This window comes from Strix aluco, chromosome 1 (assembly GCF_031877795.1).
Source record: "Strix aluco isolate bStrAlu1 chromosome 1, bStrAlu1.hap1, whole genome shotgun sequence".
NCBI classification, from domain to species: domain Eukaryota; kingdom Metazoa; phylum Chordata; class Aves; order Strigiformes; family Strigidae; genus Strix; species Strix aluco.
In genome coordinates, this window is record NC_133931.1 from 82,777,138 (window position 1) to 82,803,854 (window position 26,717).

Consider the following 26,717-nt stretch of genomic DNA (forward strand, 5'->3'; position numbering starts at 1 on the left):
CTAACGATAGGTTAAGTGGGATCAATCTTTCAGACTCTTTAGAAAGCCTACATCTACAAGAAGTTGACATGGTCAGTAAAAGGGTGAATTTTTTAGTGCACAGTCAACCTTTCCAACAACCTTTCCACCCCATGAGTTTAAGTGCCCAGCTCGTTCCACATCACCACATTCAGTATTCTGAATATATTGTGCGACAGCAACCCACAAGGCCCCCACTTAGGGGATCTTTAGACTTTCTCCGTGACTTGTTCTACACAGGGCATCTCGCTAAGGGCACAGCAGCCTGGAGTCTGGACTGCCGCAGTGGAAAAAGGGGTCACCGAGAGAGACTCTTCAATCTGAAGGACATAACACAAGCGAGGTGGTATCAACACTTCTCTAAATCACTGCTCAGTTCTGTCTGCCGGCTTTAAAATCCCAAAGACAGATACACAGAGACAAAATAGGCCCCTTTCAGCAAATACTGTTCATCAAATACACATGAATTTTGGTGTGTCAGTCCCCTAAGAACATCTTCCCATCACAAGTCTGGGTCTCATCCAAAGAGTACGTTGGTTCACATTGATTTTCAAGCTGAACAACAACAACAACGTCAGGCCATCAGATTATAACAGAGAACAAACTGGTGTCAGACTGTGATTTCCCACTCGCAGCACTGACTTGAGCGTCATTCAGGGTGACTGTTGCTGCTTCTTTGACTGCTTTACACTTTGAGTGCTTTAAAGCCAATCAACTGCCACTGTATCTGAGAGTAAGAGCATGTGTTTGCTTGTGCATGGACTCGACCACCTTGAACATAGCAGCAACAAAAAAACCCCTAAAGATATATTCCTATTCTTACAATAAAGGGGTGGAAGCTTGAACCTGGTCCCAACTTGTGAACGTGAACTAATCCTGAGGGAACTCAGTACGTTCCCTACATCAGGACAAGCTGTTTGGCTATTTCTTGAGTAAGACAGACTCCCTTCATGTTGCTGCTGAGGCACCCAGCTGAAAAATCAGATGTTAATAATTTTTTTTTTTTTTAAATGTCTGTTGTAGCATCAAATTTTACTGTGGCAGGCTTTTTTTTTTTCTCTTCTCTGTTTTAAATGAAACTGGACTCTGCGGTAAGGTTCAGATCAACATGAAACTCAGCATTCGTTGATGTAGATGTTTCTGTCTACATGAAATCCCTAGTTCAACAGCCAGATAAACAATTTTTAGCCTGGGAGAGCGAGAATACCATTTCACAACTGTGTAAATATTCTAATGCACACATTGTGCACAGCTTCTTCAGTGTGCCGTTTTGTTGACATTTTAGGTTGCTAAGTCATTTTTTATGCAGCATTACCACGAATTAAAATAAGCCTATATATCACAGGCTGATAAATACGCATCTTTGGATGACTCTAATATAATCTCTTCTGTATTTCCTTCCTTTTCACCTCCGGTCTGTATGGTTATACTGGAAAAATGGGCCTCGCATTTATTCCATTTTGAGTCACTACTGATGACAGTTTTTAATTCAGGTTCTTGCCTTAACCCTCTCATCTTACCCTACCCAGACAAACATCCCAAGCATTTCAAAACAGTAGAAGCTTTTTCACAAGTTTTTGAACCCAGTGCCTTAAGAAAGCTCCAACTCAAAGCTGAGCTAATTCTGGATGCCAGCAGGGGGCACTTCAAGTCCAGAGGAGCACAATAAAGCGTTCAGGACCTTACACCTCACGGGGCTGTTACAGATTGCTACTGAGTTTTTAAGATTCCCAAAGTCAGGAGCAGGTGAAACCGCGTATCAGAATGTGAAGCCTACACGAACAATTCACTCATTTTAACTGGATGTAACTGTTTATTGTGTTTTCGTCATGCAACAAAATTTTCCTTTTTATCATCTCTTACACTAAATACAAGACCAGAATATTTGCCTGAACTCAGATGCTGCAGGGCTCCACTTGACCATTTTTTTTCAAATGTCAGTAGTAACCAAGAAAGGCTGACAGTGACTTATTGCAACATCTAATTCTAAGCCAGTAAAAGATGCAGGAATAACAACCATGCTGAAGATGACAAGCACACTTCTGATACCCCAAACTAAGTACGTGATCACAGAGACTTTCCTAAACCTCATAAGGGCCACTGAAAACCTTCAGTAATTTTTAAAAATCCTGCTCTGAGTCCTTCATAGATACAACTGATAATACTGTTTTAGGAAAGTAGATTTGACTTTTTATTTTTTGATTTGAATTGCACGTTCCCTCAATTTCTGTAGAAACAAGATACCCTTATAAGGTTTTATTGCAGCACTTGTCTGAAACACTGAACTTATACAAATCATCGTTTTAATCCATGACCACAGTAAACAATTTTAAAAGGGGTTGTTAATGCAAAACTTCTCCATATTATGGCTTATCTGCAGCAAGGCACATAGTTTACAGAGCAGGGAGTGCTGGAGACTCCTCTGGAATATCAGAGACTTCAGCTTATGTCCTTTTTAGGACACAGCCTGGTTTTCTCTTGGCAGGTTGTGGGGAACGGAAAGGAAAGGTAAAATACGTGGGCCAGGATAGAATGGCATTAACAAAAATACCGATGGCCATCTGCTAAGCACCAGAAATTATTTTGGTCCCCAAAATTTAGGTACATGGGCTGTTCACGAGTAGCTACCTGGCATTAAAACAGAAAAACATGGCTCCAGGCTAGCTATTTTCACAAGACAAAGATCTCTGTGCATTTCATTTTTTTCTTGAAGTGTCACCTGGTCTCAGCTTTACGTATACAGCACTATGTATTAAATAATAAAAAGGAGAAATAGAGTTAAAGAAAGATGAAAAACACACTCAGCCCCCTCCATCTCTGTGACACTGACAGGCAGAACCTGACTAGAGACGAAGGCAGGCGGGGACTGTGACCTGAGAGCTTGCAGTAAGTTGGAACCAGACCTAGCTGTGTTGCATCTGATCCACATTTCTAACAACAGCTTGAGTGCTGAACTACATGTACCAAATCCTTCTCTTACCCAGGAAGCCTTGCAAACTGGCCTATAATCTTAAATGCCAGTAGAAACTGCCTATTGCAAAAGGTGCTGCTCTCACTCTGCCTCACCCCTTCTACCCCAGCAGCTGCCCCATGCCGTGGTCCCATGGCTGTCGCAAGGGCTCCTGTGGAGGTTGGGAAACAGCTGAAATTGTGTCACCTTGTGTCTGAAGAGTTCCCCACACTTGTGCCACATGAAGGTGAGAGCAAACGGGCTTAAGCACAAAAACACTGCAAAGGCAAGAGAGGAGAGGGAGGAGAAACACCAGCTCTTTCACCCCCATCCTGAACACCACCCCTGGCCCAGAGCCCGATGGCTGATGTCACGCTGCCATTGCCACTGAGCTGCTCCTCCCAATCCGGCAGGCAAGGCTTTGGTTTCCCTGCCCGTGCGCGAGCCAGCGCAGCTGAGCTGGCAGGCAGGGGAAAGACCAAAGAGCTGGCTGCGTTTTCAGCTTTTCTGGAGCAAGAAGGAAGAAGGAGCTGAAAGCAGCAAAAAGCTATTGAAATGCCAACTGCTCTCAACATACGTTTGGCAGGAGTGAGATCCTGAATAGCAGGGACACAGTGGATCAAATGTGAAGCTATTAAATCACCGCTAAATTAAAGCACAACGAGATTAAGCAAGGAAGATTAATCAGGCAGAATTAAGTGGCTGAAATGTGGAGGGTTTTCTCTCTTGCTATTCTTATTTACCACATTTCTCAAGACTGGTGGTTATTTTTTCTTTTCCTCTTGGAAAAGAAACCGGGTTCAGGGTCTAGTGGTGACAAACTACTGAGCTGCAGAGGGATGTTTAAACTGGTGGGGAAAGCACTTAGGTTAACATTAGATGGGTGAGCAGCAAAAAATGCACAAAAATACAACCGATTTTTTCACTACCTGAAATTGTAAGATGCGTAAGAAAAATTAACATTTTGCTAGAGATCCACAGAACAATACAGAGCAAGTTCAGAACTCTCTCCCGAAACTGATGATTTTAAAGCCTGTTTTCTTTTGGAGTTCTCCTCGCCACATGGCCCAAGCCCATGCTCCCAAACCACCTCGGAAGGCTCACCGGCAGCAATAATCAAAACAGCAGCCGCCATTTACCTGATGAGGATACACTGGTTGTCGTGGCGCTTCCAAAGGCAGCGGTAGCACTCGTTCGCCACAGCGAAGATATGAGGTGCAATCTCTCCCATGTGGTGCTTGCTGTATCGCTCCACGGCGGCGCAGTCGTACAGTCCCGGGATGCTCTTGTAAGGGTTCACGGAGGCAACTATTGAACCGATGTATGTCTGCAAGCACACAGCCCCCCCAGAGTTGTTATTACACGCAGGGTGGAACAGATTAACAATCTTCCCAAATGAAAGACAACAAATGCACATTTGCAAAAACCTAGCAATCCTCTGGATAAAGGTGGCTAGTATTTTTCCCTTTCTTCCTTTCAACAAAAGCAACAGAAAGGCACAAGTTGTTTCCACCTCTACCTCATGTTTTCACGCTTACCCCACCTACAGCACAGAGCTTCTGGGCTATACGAATCCCTGCCTTAACACCACTTACCGCTGCACAGTAATGCCTACGAGCACTGGTCTACAGCTGCTTCTCACGCATTCTTAGGGACTTGCTGAACTTACTAAAAACCTGACTGTCTCCCAAGTATTGATGTAAAAGTCTGTATTTCCATGTAGAGTATCTAAGTCCTCCTCCTCTGCTATTCATTTTTTAAACAGAAGTATCAGACATTATGGTAGGCACCAGCACCATTATATGGTAGCAGGCCCTAAAACAAGAACGTGAACTGGCAGATGTTTCCAAAACACTGGCTTTCTGCAACTTAATTTATTACTAGTTTGAAGCACAATGGCAGCTGACAAGGCATTCATTTCTATCCCACTGCAATTAGAGAACACATCAGTTAAAACCACCCAGGTAGCAGCTTATGCCCATTCCCATTGCCTTAACTCATTAGGCTGTGGTAACATGATCATTTGCAACAGTCTATTCACAATGCTGTTCATTTTCTCAGTCACCCTCTATCCACTTCAATATATTTTTCAAATGAAATCAAATTACATGAGGTAGGAGATAAAATGCTTGATGCCCCCCACCAGAATTTCCAGTACATTTCTGGGGCATGTGAAATTAATTGAAGTATCAGACGGTGTGCGTGGTGCTACCGCTGTGATACTAATTTCATTTCGTTAATCACCCTTTCTGCGGTTACAGGCAGGATGCTGACACCTGGCTTCAACAGCCCTGCTGCGGACTTGCAAAGAGCCAGGCTGCGAAGCCTCCAGCCCTGTAACACGGTCCCCACGTACAGACAGATGCTTCACCAGCAGTCAACCCTCTTGTTGCCGACAGGAACCAGCTGTGAAGCTGACAGCAGGACTGGGGTTCTCTTCACCTTTGCAGCACCCCCTCCAGAAAGGGCTGGATAAGGCGAGCAGCATCTTGCATGCCGCAGAAACACAGGTCTATGTTCTCCCCTTGCAGCCGCCCTCTCCTCTGGCAAGTCACCACAGGGGCACTCACTGAGACGCAGGGACCATCAGCTCCCCCACGTTTTCCTTTCCTCTCTGTAGGTCTCTTCCACAGCATTTACATTCCACATCTAACTGCCTCTCTCTTCTTCTCCTTAATTAAAATGTAATTATTGCTGTGTATAAGCTCTCCTTTTTCACTGTTACCCTGCTGTTACATTCCCCATTATCCACCTGTTCATCCTCCATCAGGCCCAACACAAGTAGCAGCTTTGAGCTTTTGCTAAGGGGACTACATCAAGGGTCCTTGAAATTATGACAATTTTATTATCTGCAAGGGAAATATTCCTCCTCACTGTAACTCAAGTACCTTTTACAGAGCCGTGAACTTTCAATCTATGTGTTTTATAAAAAGCTCCATGCTGTGCAATAGCTCAGTAGGTTTCATCTAGAGGAAAGATATCATTTCAACACAAGATCGTATTGCAGGGCAATTACAGCACTGAGACAGCAGTTTAATTTCCTGGGATCATCCCCTCTTGGATTCTTAAATAAGTAACAAGGAAGTCTCCAAGAACAAAATTCCTCGGTTTGATACCTATTTCAGCACAGATTACACGGGCAAAATTTTAAGAGATTTTTTTTTTAATTACATGAATACAGTGCAAGTTTGACCAATAAAACAGACTGCTACAGATTTTCCTGTTTACCTTATTGAAGTCTGACTAAAGTCTTACTAAAATGTAGGAAGAGTAACTTGAGACATGCCATCACAACAGATGCCATGGCAAAGAAGCAAAACCATGAAACATGATACCATCTAACTTTATAACTGTGCATCCACTCTGTAGATTCTGCGTGATCAAGTACCTGACAGAACAACATCACCATGCTCCCCGATTCTCCTGTGATAAAGCACTGGCAAAACTGCACCACCCTTGGCTACAGTGCAGCTTGTCTTGCTTCTCCTATTTCAAACGGTAAGTATCACAACAGACAACAGCAGCCCACTTCTGCACAGACTTGCTTAACATGAGGCAAACTTTCACACGGCTTAAGCATAATGTTTTTTAACTTACATAAACACTTCCAGAATATCAGTCATTATCGTGAATAAGGTTTTTTATTGATAAAGTCACCTGGCTTCATTGCCTCATAATCATGAAAGGTATAGTAGAGAAAAAGGTAGTGTATTATGGCAATAACAGAAACCTACTGAATAGCAGAAATGATACTCACAAAAACTATTCCTAAATCACCTCATGAAGTAACGCTTAGGACATGTCACTATTTTAAAAATTCCTTCTCTCTCCTTCCAGCAAAACTGTAATGAAACACAACCTCTACTGAAATAGGTCCAATTTTGTGCTTCCAGTCTTCTGCTGCTTTGAGTATATATGCTACCTCTTTGCAGAAGTTAAATGCGTGCACAAACTGCCACCAAATTATAATGGTACAAGACAGAACAAGCTCAGGCCCTTAAAAAAACAAACCTTCCTCATCCCAAGGCAAGAACACAAAAAAAGTTATATTCTTCACAGACAGTGGATCAGATTTACCATCTACCAAGTGTCATAATTCAACGCAGCAGCAGCCACAAGCAGGTATCTGCACAGACTCACTAGGAGTTAGCTGGCCCAAGTGAAAGTTCTACCTTACCCCAAGGCAGTTCAGCAAGGTATCGATGAGCTGAAGCAGCACCGTTATTCCCATTCCCATTAAAAGACAAATCTTTCCAAAGCCTTTGTAAATTTCCCCTGAGATACTCAGCACCAGCAAGATCTGCTGCAAGAATAATTTCCTACATCACTTCCAGGCTTACTACTTTTCCCATCCAGTAACTATCACACTATTTTGGGTTTGTGTGTGATGGGGTTTTGGTAGCAGGTGAGGGGGCTCCTGTGAGAAGCTTCTTGAAGCTCCCCCAGATCCAAGTCAGATTCACCTCTGGCCAGAAAGGAGACAATTAGCGACAGTGGCTACGCCTCTGTAACAATGTATTTAATAAGGGGAACCTGAGAGAAGGAGGAGTTGTGAGGGACTCTGCAAACACGAAGGTCAATGGAAGAAAGGAGGAAGGGGGAGGTGCACTGGAGCCTCTCCCCCCTGCAGCCCATGGTGAGAGGTCAGGCTGTGCCCCTGCAGCCCATGGAGGTCACCGGTGGAGCAGATGCCCACCTGTGGAGGACCCCACACCAGAGCAGATGGCTGTGCCTGAAGGCAGCCGGCACTGTGAGGGAAGCCCACACTGTTGTAGTTCAGCTCTGGGAGGACTGCAACATGCAAGAGGGATCCACCCCAGAGTAGCTTTGAAAGAGCTGCAGCCCAGGGGAAGGACCCACATTCAAGAAAGTTTGTGGAGGATTGCCTCCTGTGAGAGGGGAACCATGCTGGAGCAAGGGAAGAGTGTGAGGAGTCCCCCCCTGAGGAGGAAGGCACAGCAGGACTGGCCGCACCCCCCATTCCCTGCCCCTTGTGCTATTCAGGGAGGGGGAAGGAGGTAGAGAAACCCAGCACAAAGCTGAGCCCAGGAAGAAGGGAAGTGTAGAGGGAAATTTAAGGTCTGTTAAGTGTTGTTGTTAGTGTTTGAATTAAATTGATGTTCTTTTTCTTCCCCGAACAAGTCTGGTTTTTGCCTGGAACCATAATGGGTGAGTCATCCCTCCCTGTCCTTGTCTCGATTGTAGAGCCTTTTGTTTTATTTCTCCTTCCCATTCCTGAGGGCAAAGAGGCGAGCAAGCGGCTGTGTGGTGTGCAGTTGCCCTCTGGGCTCAAGCCATGACACACAGTCTTACTAGCAGCAGTATTTTATAAACAGTAGATCCTACGCCTGCTAGTCTCTACCCTGGCACCTCTAAGAGCCCCAAAGTCAGGGACTTGAGGTGCGGCATGACCTGCACCCACATGCAGAAGAGCACGACTTCACCACCTCCCTCTTCGCAGAGCTCTGCTTTCTCTCCCCTTGGGGACCCTGAGCAGTCACCCAGTGCAACACCTTTCTTGGAGGGCAGACCTTACTGTGTTGCAAGTGCAAGCACCTTAGAGGCAAGTTAAACCAGTGTAAAGATACACAAACACACAGGGCTATTCAGTGGATGGGTGTTGTCTCCTGGATTTCTGCACCAGGCAATATCATATGGTAAATTAAAGCAGTTAACAGTCAGAAGTAGAATGTCTAAATTACTTTATTATGCTAACATGACAAGGCAGCCATTTGGATGAAATTTCAGAAAAGGTATAATATCACTTCCACTTAGCTCAGAAGAGAGTGAATTAAATTTTCTTTGTTCTTCGCAGTTTCTAATCTGATTCTTGCAGTCAATTACTTATTTTAATGAAAGCACTCCAAAGCAGTTATGAAAAGGAAAAACGCTCATACACCTGCTAGAGCACTAGCAAGTGGACATGATTTCTGAAGACTTCCAGTTAAAATAGTTTGAGGGGTATTTCAGAGAAATACTGTGTAGAGCTTCTATCACAAGCCTGACTTGTTAAATCTGTGGCAATGAACAGGACAGTTTACTTCTCTCTGTTACATGACCAACTCAGCACTTCAGACAGAACCACACACACAAACTCTTGAATTACTTTGTTACAGACTAAACCAGCAACAACTTATCAGATCACCACCAATACATTTATTTAAACCCAAGAACAAATGAAAGTTGAGTTATTCAGCCTGAATTCTAGTGCAGCACTTTGATTACCATATTAAAAGGTTGGGCTCCTTTTCCACTTTCAAATTTTTACTGAAATTTTACATTGATAATGCATCTCCCAAAACACTTTTGGCCACAAACCACAGACACTCCTGCTCTCCCTTTTAGCACAAAAAGAGGAAATAAGATTGTTTGCTAATCTTCTAGGAGGACTTTCAAAATTAGAAGTTCAAGCCCTGCCTTCTCAGATAGACATTCAGTAAGGTAATGGCATCGTAAGAGTCAAAATGAAAGATGTACTTGAGAAAGGAAGAGGTTTTTCATCAGTTCTCCAAATGCTTTTTTTGTTTTGCTTGTTGCCTTCTGACAGCAATCAGCTTTGAACCCGTGTCTTGAAATCACCCCAGACTTCTTCAAACACTCAAAACCAATTAGTTCTTTAACAAGGTTCAAGAGCTCACAAAGACTTCTGGTACCCACAGAAATACTCTAGAAAAACATGCAGTGGTCAGAACGTTGTGGGTTTTTGGTTTTTTTGGGGTTTTTTTCTTAAGGAAGACACAATCAGTTTACTTTAGTTTGATGCCAAACAAATGTTAATGATGTAAAAAGCTTTATTGGTTAAAATACACTTTTTCAAGTTAGCTTAAAATTACAAGAAACGAGTTTGCAATAGATGAACTAAATACAGTTTGAAAAGCCTTTCTTTCCAATGTAGGAAAGGCTTTTGGACTAAAGGAGAAAAAAGTAGAGTAAGAAATTTCCCCTTCAAAACTTTTCTCAGGTTCTCTATGCAGAAAAAGCAACAAAAGGGGAAACTGTCCTAATGCAAGATCACTTCATTAATTCTATAAACGAAGCATACTAAATATATCAGGGACCATCTTGCTGTCCATCTTTTCCCCTTCACAGATGCTTTTTCTGGGTATGTCCTTTCAAGTTTGCTCCATATCCAGCAACCATCCACCTACCACTTCTTCCCTTTTATGTCAAGACTTCTGCATCTCCACAGTAACTTCTCTATTTCTGAGGATCCTTTATGATTTCTCTGTTTTGCCCAAGCTTGCTTTTCCCACGTAAGGTCATCAATTTTATCCCACATTGGTTTTCTCATGACCTCCTTTCACCCTCTACATCAAGGTACGCCACTGTACTTCCTAGACTTCTAGCATCTGAAACATCCCATTCCTCCTTCTTAAATAAACAAACAGGGGACAAAAAAGGTGGGGGAGGGAAAAGGAATTCTTTCAGGCTTTGTGTATCTCATGCTACAGGGAAGATGGGAGAGACGGCAGGAGCAGACTAGAGGACTCTGTTAAAGGGCATTATGTGCTGCTCCTGAACTAAGTCTTTGATCAACAGTCACAACAGAAACTAAAACTGCTTGCGCTATTACAACAGGCACAAGGAGACTGCATTCCTCAATTTCTATCATTATGCTTCTTCAATGACATCAAAAATCAATATATTCTTCATAACCTGGTACTAGAAATGTTGGAACTGATCAAAGAAAGAATTAAGATGTTTTGTTACAGACGTATACATTAACACTGAGAAACAGCACTTTGTCCAACTCTCTTAAGAGCACTTTCAAGACTTTCTGCTTTGGGACAAGAAAAATCTATCCCCTCAAAGAAACAAAAGCGTGTTTACAGATGCCTCAAAAATTATGTTTCTGGGTTGTTTCTGAGCAAGCCCTGACTTTCCTGGAGTCACTTAAGGAACTGATTCTGTGTCTGAAAACTAAGGTGGTTGGTTTTTTTTTTTTTAAAAAAAAGGGTATTAGTATCAACCTGATAATTTATTCAACAAGTATTATTTTCTGGGCTTACCCTTAATATTGAGAAACTTCACGTAAAACTGCAGTGCAACTGACTGGCTAGAAAGCTACTTACATGTCACTTTTAGACAATGTATGGGAAAACATTTTCATCACTGTTCCACACAACTTGCACATCTCATACCTTTAAATCATGACAGCTACAGTAACATTACTGAATTACAGTACCAGTGCTTCCAGAGAACATGAAGAGGCAGACAATGTTTGAAAGACCACAAAATAGCCGTTAAACATCATTATGTTTTCAACACCAAATTTCAAGTTGTCAGGATGCAAAACCTGGGAACAGAAGAGTCTGCCCCACACTGCAGATACAGCCTCCGTTGTTCACAGTTCTCTCAGGTAAAGGGATTGTCAGTAATCATGACTGAGTTTATTCTGAGACAAAGATAATTAGGTCAACCACCACATGCACATCAGCATAAAAGGAGAAAGATGGCTGGGCCATATTTTGGCATGCTTTTTAGGGGAGGCAGGACAGGGGGCAAGGGTATGCCATAAACAGGATGATAATTAATGCCTTTGTTCTTGGTAGGACCTTGATTTATCCTCTCTGGGGTAAGCATACCCCATCTTTCAGCTAGTTCCATGCTAATTTCAGTGGGACAGAATCCAGTTGTCTCTCTAAATTATAAACTAAAATGTCTGAAGCCAAGCTCCTTTCTTAAAAACAATAATCAAAGCGAAGTACTAAACTACAAGTTTAGATGTTTTCAACCAATCAAGTAATTTCTGAGATGGAAATAATACTCTATAATCATCCTTACATGCTTGTGCTTCTGCAGCCCTCACCACGTTTGGTGACTCATGGTGGGTTTCCAAGCGCCCAAATTTACATCAGCTTTGCTTTTCTTCACCTCTGCGTTCCTTGTCAATGCACACAACATTATGATCCCTAAATTGTCCTTTTTTCTTCTCAAGGGCAGTTGTAGAACTGATTGAAAAATGAGCTGTTTGTAAACACACAAGCCACACTACAAATGCAAGAGTTAGCATCTATAGGAGAGGACCTTTAGAAGGTAACCAGAACATGACAGAGAATGTCACTAGGAAGATCAAGTGCCAACAGGCAGCTACCTATAACCAAAACCCACCTGCTAAATATTCTCTTTGTCATTGCTTTTGAGAAGTGTCTTCTCAGGCACGTTCACACTGCTTAGCTGCACCTTTCCATGTTTTTCAGTCCATGATGTAAGCCGCAGCAGTCTCTTCTACCAACTACCTCCCTGGTGGTCTTTTCCCATCCTGTGATGAGCATAGATCAGATCCAAGGCATAACAGACCAAGGCATTTTCAAAGCCACACTTTATGCTCTTCATTGGCACAGTTCTTAAAAAGATTTTGGAATAATTGTGGATTTTTTAAATACATGTTTCAGATGATCAGATGCAACTGCTGGGCATCAACACACCCTATTAGGTGCATCCTTGTTTGTCATGTTGACCCTTCAACCCAACTAATGTGACCTTAAGCTTCCCTTGGTACAAGATTATTAAGCAACACCGTCCTGCTCCCAAGCACCTCCAAGGGCAAAGGCTGCTATCCCTTCATGAAAAAAGCGTTACTTTGCAACCCAGCTACCTTAACTTCTAAACTAAGCGAATTCTGCCACTCCCTACAGCTTCAAACTTGCACATTGATAGCATCCTTGTTCTAGGCAGCTAACTGAAGCTGCCTAAATCTGTCTAGTTTTTAAGGGTTAAAAACCCTTAAGGGTTTTGGTCACCTTAGTTGCCAATGTAAATGGCCAAAATAGTGCACAGAGGCAGTCGCATCTTTCACCTTAACTCCACAGAAGGCTCAGAGATGGTGAAGAGCCTGCACAAAATTAAGAGCTCTCCACAGGTTAAGAGATATATATATTCACAACTTAAACTCATCTTATTTTCCCATTAATTTTCTCCTGCTGAACAGACTGTTCCAGTGGACGGAGATATTCGAGGAAACTCTACTAGTGTTATCCAGATTCTGCACCAAAAAAATCCAGCTGGGAAATATGAAACCAATATAAAGACAAGCTGATAAAAGAGCACTGTTATAAAAGAGCATTGTTACAGCCAAAGGTAAAACCCAAAACAACAGACAATAATACTGATGTCAGATAGACATCTTCCCTTAATTAAGAATGTCACAGGTTTCTGGCAGTTTTTCTCCTGTAAAAAAAGGGCCGAGTCTCCTTGGTTTTATTGCATTTTTTTGCTGACAACACAATCTCTACCATGCAGCAGTCCTACCTACTGGATGTCAGGATAATGATCTCCCGTACATAGACTGTTTATATGAACAGTTATGGACGAGTATCTCTCTTCACTATTGCCAAGCAGAGAGAGGAGGTGACCTCCTGAACAAAAAAATGTGATCGATCAGAATGAGACATTGATTTTGTCATTTTCACAGGCTGCAGTACAGCATGTGAATGTAGGTTTGTACATCAGACTGTAGCAATCTGTGTGCACAAATGCACAGCTTAAGTCTAACCAGGCAATCTCTAGCTCAAATCAGTAAAGGCCCCACAAATGGCTCGTCACTTCATTTCAAATGGCCTGTGGCCACACACTAGTTCTTCTTCCTGCTTTGTTATTGCACAATGCTCAAATGAGACTTTCAAAGCTGTCTGAAGGTCTAATTCACCCTTCAGCAAGGAAAAGAAAAAAAAAAATTATCTTCTTCCTTCCTATAGATTCCTCTTGGGAAGATGAAGGGGCTTTTCAGAGAAAACACATACAAATTAAAACCAAAATTCTGGTAGATGATATACCAATAAGCAGTGTCTCTAGAACATTGGAGAAATATTTTTAATACAAAGCTTTAGAGATCTGTTTCATTCTGCCTGTTCAGTATTTTAGATACTGATACCCAGATTTTCATAACTTCCATGGTCCTTTAATCACAGAATCACAGAATGGTTTGGGTTGGAAGGGACCTTAAAGATCATCTAGTTCCAACATCCCTGCCATGGGCAGGGACACCGTCCAACCTTCAAGGCCAGGTTGCTCAAAGCCCCGTCCAACCTGGCCTTGAACACTTCTGGGGAGAGGGCATCCACAACTTCTCTGAACAACCTGTTCCAGTGCCTCACTACCCTCACAGGAAAGAATTTCTTCCTAATATCTAATCTAAATCTACCCTCTTTCAATTTAAAGCCATTACCCCTTATCCTATCACTACACTCCCTGATCAATAGTCCCTCCCCATCTTTCCTGTAGGCCCCCTTTAAGGCCGCTATACGGTCTCCCTGGAGCCTTCTCTTCTCTGGGTTGAACAATCCCAACTCTCAGCCTGTCCTCATAGGGGAGGAGCTCCAGCCCCCTGGTGATCTTTATGGCCCTCCTCCAGACTCATTCAAGCAGGTCCATGTGTTTCTTGTGTTGGGGACCCCAGAGTTGAATGCAGTACTCCAGGTGGGGTCTCACAAGAGCGGAGTAGAGAGGGACAACCACCTCCCTCAATCTGCTAGCCACACTTCTCTTGATGTAGCCCAGGATACAGTTTGCTTTCTGGGCTGCAAGCGCACATTGCTGGCTCATAGTCAGTTTTCCATCCATTAATAGCCCCAAGTCCTTCTCTGCAGGGCTGCCCTCAATACACTCATTGTCCAGCCTGTATCTGTGCTTGGGATTGCCTTGACCCATGTACAGGACCTTGCACTTGGCCTTGTTGAACTTCATGAGGTTTGCATGGGCCCACCTCTCAAGCTGGTCAAGGCTTGTTTTATTGTGGTCAGTGTTTTAAGACCTCTTCTACAGAAAGGGCTTTTTTAGGAGAAGAGCAGGAATTACGCTTTAACAGAGCATGAAAACAGAAATCAAAAGCCAGAATAACTAAAATCTAAGTCTGTGCCAGGTAGTTTGCTAGATGACAACAAACTGCTGCTAAATAGCCATTGGCCTAGAAATCAGCACTAAGATGGCAAATGGTATTAGCAGTCAAAGATGTGCGACATGGAACTTTTGGACTCCATTTGTTTTTAAAAGGAAAGACTGACAGACATCAAAAGGAAATAGTTGAAACTGCTTGCGAGAAATGGACTACATCTTTTCAAATAAAAGTAACAGCCTGGCTATGAATCAATAGTCCATTTGCATAGGTAGACAATAGCTATAAAAAGTAATTTAATTTATTCTCAACTTAAATGGGTTGTCTATGGCCTTTCTGGCATTAAACTGCTGGAATATGTGAATAAGGCAGTTGGACAGTGCAGAACAAGCAGTAAATTTTGTGCAGCTTGCTTTACAGTCAAAGCCTAACTCACACAGAGAAAACATACACTGGTGACAGACAAGCAGCTTAAGTTTCAGAGTCCAAATTTTTGCACTCTTTTCAATGACTTTGTGGGACTAGGAACAACAGACCTTACAGAAAGGAGTCAAAGCTTACCTGCAAACGAGGCAAAGGAACACACAGAAGTGTTCGGCACCATTTGCAAAAGCTCTGACTGAACATCACTAAGCTGCTGTCAGCACTTATACAAATGACTGAAAAATTTTCCTTTTGATTCTGCACGTTGGTCTACTTTCTGTTCTCAGCTCATAGAGTTAGCAGTGACATTCACTAAAGGCATGGAGAAAACAACATGAAAACAAGCCTTCAAATCTGAGAAGACATTAGCTATATATACCATCACCAATGACAAAACCAGCACAAAGATGATAGATTTATACTTTTCAGTTTTCGATATGAAGTTATCATTAAGTGGGGTTTAGGTTATCATTCAAAACTCCTAGCAGCCAACAGGAATTGACCCTGTTGACCCTGCATGTATTACTTATTCTCCTACCAACCAACCAACTAAGAAGAAAAATACTGGTACAGAGCAGACAGAAAGAGGAAGATTTTTATGTTTTAATAAAACTTTGACCTCCTTCGCCTCCCTCCATCTGTCTCACTGAAACAGGCCACTGATTACAGAGGGTAAGATCCCTACTGCAGCATATACACACAGCAGGTTACCAACAAGTACCTAATTGTGCCGCAAACCATAATATAAAGTTATGTGTTTGTGTAGCCGTTGCATAAATGGTACTGTACTCAATTACACAAACCTTTCTGATCTTTTTAATGATATCATATTGATCACAACACCTCAGGCTGAAATATTTGCTAAGATCTGAAAATGTGCACCTTTAAAATCCCCAGTATTTTCAGTTGTGAGGACAAAGTTCAGGCAAACATTCTTTATTGTTCTTGCTGTTATTATTAGCAGCCCCATGAGTTCTGCAGCATAGAGGAATTCAGAAGCAAAGTTGGTTAACCAAGCGACAGCATTTGTTTACTTCTCATATCGTTACAGCTATGTTCTTCCTGTAACATGTATTAAAAAAAGAAAAACAAAGTAAAAAATAATGATAACTGGCCTTTAGCAGACAACTGTTGATCTATATAACTGACCGTCCTTCAGAAATAGCAATCACCAGAAATAAATTCCGCTAGATTTCCAATTAAAAGCCTGCTTTGTTTACATAGATCTTTGTCTGCTGCTCTCTAGTAGCAGATGTGAAATGGAAGCTGTAATTAATGCTTGGAGACAGGAACTCACTTTGAACTACATTTTGAAAACATTATCTGATGTGTGTAAGCATAACATGCTAATTATGGAGGTAAGTAGCTATGTATAGACATTTGTCATGCATTCTTAGCAACGCCGTTCTCTGCTCTCTGCACGTCCACTGAAGAAGCCGGTGGAGAGAATTTTCTCCATCTTCCCAGTAGCATAGGAAGGCATGAAAACCACTGTGATTCATCAGCACGCTTTTAAAATTTCTTTACTGTAAAAGCAGAGCAATTAAATAGCAGTCTCCTCAGTGACCATTGAGCAGATCCTGCAAACTGGTTACCTGAGACTGCTCTAGAGCATTAGATGCCTGTGGAGAGGAACTGTGTAACCACACCTGGGTTGCAGACAAGACCAGGATAAATGTAGTTCTAGGAGCAATTGTAATAACTAAGGACTTGATCTAAATGTACAATATTTATACATATTTTATGGTACTAATTAACGACAGAATTTGTGTGTACCATTGTTGGTTGTTGTTTTTTTGTTTTTGTTTTTTTTTTTTTTTTAAAGTCAATGGCCCACACTTACTTATACCACAGAGCATGACAGGCCAAAGACCAAGGCTGTTGAGCTGTCCAGGATAGTTTATGGGTCCTTGATACACATTCCTCTGAGGTTCAGTTTCTGCAGGGAGTGCAGCCAAGTAGAGTTTTTGTCTTTATAAGTAAACACTTTGGGGCTACTGTCTTCTACTGATCTCTGTCCCTCTGCCTCCACCTACAACGGGTGTCCATGGTAGAGGACATCGGAACAGGAGGGCTTTCAAAGCGTATGAAATACATCTGTCTGTATTTAATTAACCATGACTTTAGTGTGCCCTGCTATTTTAACACTATAACATGCAGCAACATCCACTTCCTGCTGACCATTGTAACACAGCCCAGAACACTGCACCGGATCTGAAATGAGTTTTATTGTACTCAGAAAAAAAACCAAATATGCAAAAACCTAGACAAACAAGTCACAAAGAGCAACTGACCTAGATACTACAGTGTCTGTGTCTGCAAACAGAATTTGAAAAAACCCCGACAGTGATTATTGATTAATACTACACAAACATCAACTAGTTGCCTTAGGGAACTCTCATGACTTCGAGGGAGGTATATTATCTAATTACTGCAAATTTAACCAACTACAGCTGAACATGATGCTAAAGTAAATAAACCCAAATAGATTTAAAAATCGATGCATAAATAACTGAATATACCTTTTAAGAACAGGTAACTGAGCATTCAGTGTAATGAAGTGGCTAGGAGCTCTGCAAGTAACCTTGTCAGGGAAGAGGCTTTTCCAATTTAACACCTCTTAAAAAAATTGGAGAAATGTTGCTTTCTCATCCAAGTTATTCCATGTTTGTTGCTTCAGCTAAAGAGAGAAAGGAAGCCAGCCATGAAAACTGAGCTCCTAATTACCATCACACTCCCTCTGATGTGGATGTGGCTGGTACAGCACTACATGTCTACGTGGCTGGTACAAAAGTTTTTATACATATGCACACAAACGTAACAGATGGTTATAATTATCAGTGGGCAAACTGCAGTCCTAATTTGAAAGCGAGCAAAAATAGGTTATGTTCTCTCTCACCCTTCCCGGCTACCACACCCAACTGCTGGACAACCTGGAGGCCACTCTCCCCATCAAGGGGAGGGTGGCCGGGGGCCCGCCACACCCCACCCCACCCAGCACAGCTCTCTGGGCACGGGTACATGTTCTCCACCTAAACAAGACCAGCACGTGTCAAATCATCACCACTTCAAAGGAAACACTGCCTACCTGGCACTTCAGAACTTAATTCAAATGGAAAAAAAATAATCAGATGTGCTTTGAAACTTGTTTATTGCTTGAACTCAGGCAAACAAGGGTGGATCTGACACCAAAAACCTCCATACTGACCTGCACAATGTATACTGCAGTTATTTCCAACCCACCTCTCACCTCAGCAAAAGCTGCTCTCTAATCCTCTGGTCTGCTCTTCTGGAATTTGCCTGCCTGCACCAGTAACTAACTGCTGGCCACAGAGACAAGACAACCGCAGCTCATCCCAGAGCCAGCTCAAATACCATAATTGGTGCATCTTGCAGCACAATCCACGTGGTGTGGTTTACGGCGTCCTCTCCAAGGCTAAGTCAGTCTCCTCCGCAATGTGTACTTAACTAAAAGTAAACCAGAATCAACAGCTTTGGGAACAACTCGCCTTTGAACAGCAACAAGAAGGGCTGCCGCAGCACTTCCCCTCTCCACATGGCATGCCCCATGTTGGCGTTGCTTCAGAGACAATGAAATCCCTCATTTGCCTTCACAAAAGGCCCTGTTTTCAAACATAGGCACCTTCCTCTTTTAGCATTAGTGTTTATCTCTCCCTGTTTTGCCACATACCAACCTAGCATGCAAGCTCATCTGAGTGTTCAGAGATGGGTGTTAAACCTTGTATGCCCATGCCCAGAAACTGGACATCCCATATCAAGTTGTTCCTGATTGAGTAAAATGGGAAAGGAAGCAGCAGTGAAAACCCCCTGCACTGTATGATCACTGCCACCCTAACTCTGCTCCTTTCCTGGACAACAAAAGCGGTGATAGCCCAGAAGCAAACTTTTAGATAAAAGCAGTATTAATCTAGAAACCTGAAAAAATACCAGGTGGGAGCCTGCTTTAAGCAATCAAGAAAGGGCTTGTACATCCCATGCTTCTCACAGGCCAAAAAGGGGAAAGCATGCACTCTTTTCATAGAATCATGGAATGGTTTGGGTTGGAAGGAATCTTGAAGACCTTTCTAGTCCAAGCCCCCTGCCATGGGCAGGGATACTTTCCACTAGATCAGGTTGCTCAAAGCCCCGTCCAACCTGGCCTTGAACACTTCCAGGGAGGGAGCAGCCACAGCTTCTCTGGGCAACCTGTTCCAGTGCCTCACCACTCTCATAGTGAAGAATTTCTTCCTTGTATCTAATTTAAATTTACCCTTTTTCAGTTTAAAGCCATTATCCCTCGTCCTGTCGCTACGTGCCCTTGTAAAATGTCCCTCTTCAGCTTTCTCGTAGGCCCCCTTTAGGGACTGGAAGGCTGCTACACAGAAATTCAGACAAAAAGTATCACAAGCAGATGCCAACAGACTTGACACTGATACAAAATGATGATTGCACATAGACATGAAAACTTTTGCCGTTCACCTTGCTAACAGCACAGATTCAGCTAAGAGCCTCAACTCATTAAGTACAGAGCCAGGCATCATTCATGCGTGAATATAGTCTGTATGCTAAATCAATATTCCGCCCTTCCCAGGAAACAGCAAGAAATATAGAAAATCCTCTGCTGAGCCTTTATAGCTGCAGTTGTTGGCAGCAGCAAAGAAAGCCAGTGACATGTTTGACAAAACTTGGCATCCATAGCAAATATCTTTATAGTATTAATTAGGAAGTAGTGAAGAGTTTAGGAACACAGGTATGATTATGTGAGACAAAAATAAAGGAAGACAAAAGTGAAATCAAACATCTGAAGATATTTACTTAAATGCTTATTGCTGGAGAAACAGCTCCTCAAATACAGACAAACACACAAGCTAACAGTGGACGATTTGCATAAATAATTGTCTTCCTGAGAAAGCAACTGTTTAAATTTCCTGTTGTTTTTTCTGTATTTTTGAAATTATATATACTTTACACTACAAGTTAGTATATTGCACTTCATATAATTTATGTGTGTGTGTGTAAAGAAGCAAGACCCAAAACTTACATCCTAATTAAACACAGTCCTCATTAAAGGTACAAGGGTGCTTCCTGGTCTCATTGCCACTCCTTTGCGTATTTTTTCCCCCTACTCGGGATGTGGACAAGGAGGTGCATGGAGCTGAAGTAAAGAGGGATCTGTAAGCTAAAAGGCAGAACACGGCAATTATATGGTGGCTTATATTTGGGGATTGCAAGAAGTCTTTCAATGGGATGATCAGCCCCTAAACTCAGAGCGGAGAGGGGCACATGACTTCCCTATTTATCCCTAACACACAAAGACAGATACAGCCAAGGTGCTGAGGTGAATACAAGAGACAGTATGTGTACTGCACTGGTGAAGCAATTCCTGGCCAAGGGAGAGGACTTTTCAGAGGAAAGAGAGAAGGCAAATATATAACCTGGAAAGTTTTGACTGCTCCTGGCATGAACTCCAATGGCTTCTACTGTCCTGTACAAGAACTAGTCTGGTCCCAAAGCAAAATAACCAGGAACCTAGTTTCTTCAGCTGCAAGTATGCCTTCAACGAAGGTAAACTTAATGCACCCTTCAGTCCATTTTTTTTAAACATCAAGCATTAAAATATCATTGAACTGTTCAATACAGTTAAGAGATTTTGGCTTGAAAAGACATGGTTCATTTTGCAATGACAACACCTCCTCCTGCAACACATCCTCATATATCTATGAAGTTTCATAAATTTATTCATGCTGTTTAATCGGCTTTTCTTGGTGTTTCTGGTCCTAGAGGCCTGTCCTGCTGAAACACTACCACTGGCACACTGGGGTACCAATGAGGAGGGGGAAAAGGTGCTGCTACTCACATCAGGTCCTGGTTACATATATAGGACAACAGAGAGGCTTTCATACACATTTTCAAACACACCTTTTTTCCCGACCACCTTTTCAATTGTTTTTCAAGTGAGGTGGACTCAAAAGAGTAAGCAGTAAAATTAGGAAAACTGAAGGGACAATGAGTATTCAGCAGCAACTGAAGATCTGTCATCATTAACAGCACACAAACCTGTTTGTCTAGAAACGTACACCGCACTGAGCACCAAGTATCAGAATACCCTAAACTTGCCTTGACAAGCTAAGAAATAAGCTAGGACACGTCTCTTTAGAACAAGGCTATTCTTTGCCTCTTCAAAAATCACTCCCTTTTATACACATGCTTTTTAAAAGGGAGAAGCGTCCTCCATCTGAGTACACATAGTGGCTCAGAAAGTTTTTTTTTTTATTCTGACTCACACTGAGTATTATATTCTAATCTAATAACACTGGTGGAAAACTGAACTCTTATCAAGCACCTAATTTTCCCTGTATGTGCAGGATTGTTCATACATGCTATTCATTTTTTGTTTACTGATTTTTCTGAAAGGCAAAATGGTTCATTTGTTTTGAGAAAAAAAAACACGCATTAAAGACTTTTGCAAAGAGAACTACCTCAACGTTCAAGATTCTTTGTACTAGCCACTTTAAAGGTAATGTGCAAAGGAACATCATTTCCCTGTGCCCTTTTTTGCTTTTTATCATACTGAAGTTTCTAAATATAGGGAAAGTTTATTTTTACATTAAGGTATGTTCATGTTTAAAAATAAAGAAGCCAAACTTAATTGATGCAGCTTGGAAGGAAGCATGTATATGGCCAAATCAAGGGCCTAGACAGGTATGCAAACAAAAGTTATTTGTGTTCTGCAATTATTAATTAAAAACAAAACAAAAAACCCCAAACCACCCAACCACTGAAAAGTGAGATTTCACATTCTGTAACGGTCACTAATATCCCTTATATCTCTCACATTTAGTGTCGTTCCAGACTCACGAAAGATTCATATCTAGTCAGTTCAAGATTAACAAAAATATTTAAAGAGCAGGTAAATCTAATCACAAAAACCTTCATTACAGAACTGTGAGAAAGAATTCTGTGTGGACTAATTCCTAGTTTTTGAAACTCATAAAGAGCTGCCTGTTCTCATACACCCCAAACTGCAACTGTGTTTACTGTCACAGGTTCTCAGCTTGACGACCGCGATACCATCCTCTTCCTACTACAATAGAAAAGGGGAGGCTGATCAGAACAGATCTTGGCCTGACAGAAAATCCCTCCACATCCCCTCTGGTGACATACACAGCACATATTGGGGCGGAGAGCCTAAAGAAGAGAAAAAACAAGAGCCCTTTACACAACCCTGTCACTAGAAGTGTAAAAGTGTATGTAGCATGCCAGTTTTTCAAGGTTTCCAAGAGATTGCCTGGCCACCCCTGAGCTACCTTCTCGTTCTATCATTGTTGGTGAAGTCACTAGGTGAACCATGCTTCAGCTCTATGTGGATACACAAAGAACTGGAGATACCACAGAACAGCAAACACGACTTACACGTTTAAAAACATTCCCTCCAGGAATTTTTCTTAATTTTAGAAGAAACTTACGTAGATCTTGTCTTGCTGATATCGCTGGAATAAGTTGTGCATAATGGAGCCTTCATGGAGATCTACAAGTGCTGCCATGTCTTCCACACTCTCTGCGCTTGTTTGATGCATAGGCGTTACTTTTTGGTGCGTGATCGTGCTCTGTTTATAAGTGAATACCTGAAAGAAGAGAAACAAAGAAAATACAATAATCAGAGCACACATTCAAAAATCCCTACTTTCGTAACCATTCATATTTCCTATCCAGTTTATCAGTGTGCAGACTTGTAGAATAGAATAGCATGCCAGTCATACCTTCTTCTAAAGCTTCTCTGACATTGAAGCCCCAAATACATACGCGGGGCTTATGTGAAACTAGCACATATCAATAATGCACTGAGGACTATAAGGTCTTTTTCTTTTTATGGGCAAATATAATCTCGTTTCACACTGGCCTACTGTTAGACTTTATCGGGACAAAAATAAACCAAGCAATAATTGTTCCCAAAAAAATCAAAACCAACCAACCAAAAAGTCACCCCTTACAGTAAACCCCACTTATACTCAAATTACTCTGAGACAAAATGTTTTACAGTGCATAACAGCAAAATAAAACTATTGCTCTAACAGGCTGCAAGTGTTTATACATTTGATCTGAAATCCCCTTAGATGTTTCCATTCAATTCTCCAGTCAGGATCGCTATCAGGTTCGGTCATTATTCCTAATGTAAGTAGCATGCTAAGTTCAGTGTGCTGTAGATACCTGGAAATGAATAGGTGAACCGATTTCTAATTAAAGGACTTAATTACAAATTTCTGAAGCCTGTTCCAAACAGACAGTAAAAGTTCTAAAAAAGCCACAATTTAAATAGTCAGAAAACTCTTCTATGTATCTTCTCTAAAATTATCACAAATATGCTCAGAAGATGCACACATCCCCAATCTAGTTAAGCTTTTTTGAATACTTATGACATCACTGAAGACTATAAAATAGCAGCTTCGGAATTCAGTTTGCCATTGCCTTTTAATTTACATCTCGACAGTCCATCTGTAGAGATGTATGCCTCCATCTCATAGCCAATGCTACTCAGGCAATACTAGTCCCCACTAACGGTACTGTTTCAGTGTAAGAAAGTCAAGCATGGGGTTAATGCAAATACTTCAATGATGTGGAATGTTTTTAAGAAGCCCTTTCCAAAATCCTTCGAAATAGTTATTAGAGCAGACAGAAGCAGCACAGTAATCAGCAGCACGAGCACTGGCAAGTACTGCAGGACTGCCACTGCGGCTGGGGATCACCCAGCAGTGCCTGACGGACAGGGCAGCACAAGGGGCCACGTCTGCGCAGGAGAAGAAAACCCCTCAGTGGTTTTCAGCATAAAAACATCCGTATGTTTCTGATAGCGAAAGACTGAACAAATGTCATCATAGGAGGCAATTCAGGAAAACAGTGATTGTGTCTGTCTTGCTGAGATAAGTGAGAAAAAGAAGCTGAAGAAGCAAGAGGCTGAACACAGACTGGACTTAACATCGAAGCTCTGTACTTGGATATCCCACCAGCTGACAGAGAACTGACGGATGATATTTGTTCACTAAAATCATATCCCAGGCATACTAAATGTTGGCACAGGCCATTGCACTATTACAGCTGTCACTCGCACCAACACAAAGTATACTGGGGAGAGGCTGGGGGAGAAAGGAGATCCAGGAAACCAATTTCTAACAGGTGCTGGAAGGCAATACAGATGTCAACAGGACATGTGAGCAAATCATCAGAAAATTCCTACAGATTCAGAGCATCCAAAGCACAATCCCTAACTGTGGGAAAGAGACAGACACCAAGAGTTTTGAGCCTTATTTTGTGGTAAACAACCATCAAGGTGACAGGACAAGCATTTGTACAGGGCAGAGAGGTGTTGGCCACTTGTACATGGTCCAGTGGCAAGCAGTCCAGATATCTAACATACAGAATGAATGTGAGCAGCATCAATCGACAGCAAACTTTTGGGGCTGAAAACAGCATTAGCAGTCCCAAAACTAACCACACAAAGTGCAAGTGGAATTAGAGGTAATTATATCTCAAGAGTAATAAACTGCAGTTCCTAGTCAGAAGAAGCATGACAAAAAAACCAAAGGTCATACTGTAGAACAAAAATATCATACGCTGGAAGATTTGGAAATAAAAGGGATTTAAGGAGAGCAAATCCTACAAAAGCAAGCAACTTAACAGAGGCCATGTATCACTGTGGAATTAAAACAGAAGAATAGATTCAGTAAGAGAATTAGGAAAACCCCAAAGGGGATGGCACATATCCTGCGAGAGCATCTCATGCGAACATGAAAAAGAAACAAAACATCACTTCTGGGAGAAGAATCTTCGTATTTGTGACTTCTGTTCTTTGATATGGGATGCACAGGTTATTAGGGTAGGCAGAGCACCCCATACATCACTAAGCACGTTTCTTAATGTAAGGAATTCATACAAAATGGAGCAACAAAAACAATGTGATGACTGACTTGTGCATGGTAGGACTATCAAGGATGGACACTGCAGATTCATCCTTCCCACTCAAACCCACTATTTTCTCTTCTTCAGGCTGGTTGTCCTTATACTTCCAGCTCTCCCACACACTGCCTTCTTGTTTGGGTGAGGAAATGGCTCTGTGAGATGACTCCAAGATAGGCCTGACGGTCAATCATCTAGAAAACACACTAACTGGTCATAGTGGCTGCCACCCAAATCAGAAAGGAGGAAGACCTCTTCCTCAAGTGCTAGGGAGTTACTTTTCCTTTACTTTCATTTTTTAGCAGAACCAAGTATCCCTCAGATTTCCTAAACCCACTGTAAAACTTGGTCAAAAACATCTAACAAGATCAAAGTCATCAGACAGGGCAGCAGGATCACATGCGCAGACCTCATTTCCTTAAAACAGGCTTTTTGCAGTCCTGCTGCTCAAGCCCTGAAAGGCCTGTTTTGTTTTATTTCATCGACTCACGCCTTTATTAGGATGAGGACATGAAAAAAACTACCTTGAACTTTATCGTTACTAATTAGAAGATCATGTTATGAAATATTACAGGAGTTGAAATCCTCAGGAAATAGGAACCAAAAGCCATTCTGCAGGGTCAGCTTGCAGAAGAGGAAGATGAACAAGTTGGCTCCTGAACTTCAAGAGAAGCCCGTTGGCAGAGTGCAGGAGCGCCCATCCTCAGGGATCTTGCCAGATTTCTGGAAGGTCAAGTAAAACATGCAGGAAACTTGCAATAAGATTTAAGACAAGCCTAAATGAGAATTCAGCAAAAGCTTCTTTCCTCTCAAGATATAAATGGTCCAAGATAACAAACATGCTGAATACATGGAAAACTATAAATTAAACCCTGAAGAGACAGCATGCAAAGTAAGACCTCTCAAAGTTATTATGGAAGTGAAAATTAGAGGTTGAGATAGGAAGGAGCAATGCAAGGAAGAAGAACAAAAAGAACATGCTCAAGAAATACAAGACAAAACAGCAAACTCAGCTAAACAACAGTAAAGAGCATTTCACTGGGAAACGAGAACACTTCAAAACAGCTCTACTGTCCCTACCACAGCGTTCTAGTGCTGTGATGAACATGGCAAAAAGGGACTCAAATGAGGAAGCAACCTGAAAAGCCAGGGGACCAATGCTACCAAGTTCCCCAGCTGCAGCAGGCACTCTGGGGATGAAAAATAACACAGGAGGGAACTACTGGACATCCAAATGTTAACAGCTTGCTGAAATGGAGAACCCACACTGAGGGGCTGAAGGAACGCTGTTTAGTGTCAGTCTTGAAGAAAGCAAATATGACTAAAAGAAAGTAATCATAAGCTGCTGAGCCAGATTTCTTTCCCTAGTCAAAAAGGAAAGGTTGAAGAGACAGGTAAGTGAGGACAGGAATATTTGAATGAGCATTAAAAATAGGGTGACATGTAGAAACTGTGAAAACAAACCATACTGGTGTGGTTTTGACAGCCTGTTTCAACGCTTTGATGATATGACCCTATGTCCTGATTCACGTCTGTTCAGAA

General features: G+C 41.9%; 1 protein-coding gene across 1 annotated transcript in view; it reads right to left on the reverse strand.

The window, feature by feature from the left end:
- The window catches only part of MYO10 (myosin X), a 172,026-nt gene that overhangs the window by 74,825 nt on the left and 70,484 nt on the right, over window positions 1-26,717 (reverse strand). Inside the window, exons 3-4 of the mRNA XM_074826408.1 lie at window positions 22,691-22,849; window positions 4,108-4,295 (exon numbers count right to left, since the gene is read on the reverse strand). Coding sequence (XP_074682509.1) covers window positions 4,108-4,295; window positions 22,691-22,849 — 347 coding nt within the window. The remainder of the gene's footprint in view (window positions 1-4,107; window positions 4,296-22,690; window positions 22,850-26,717) is intronic.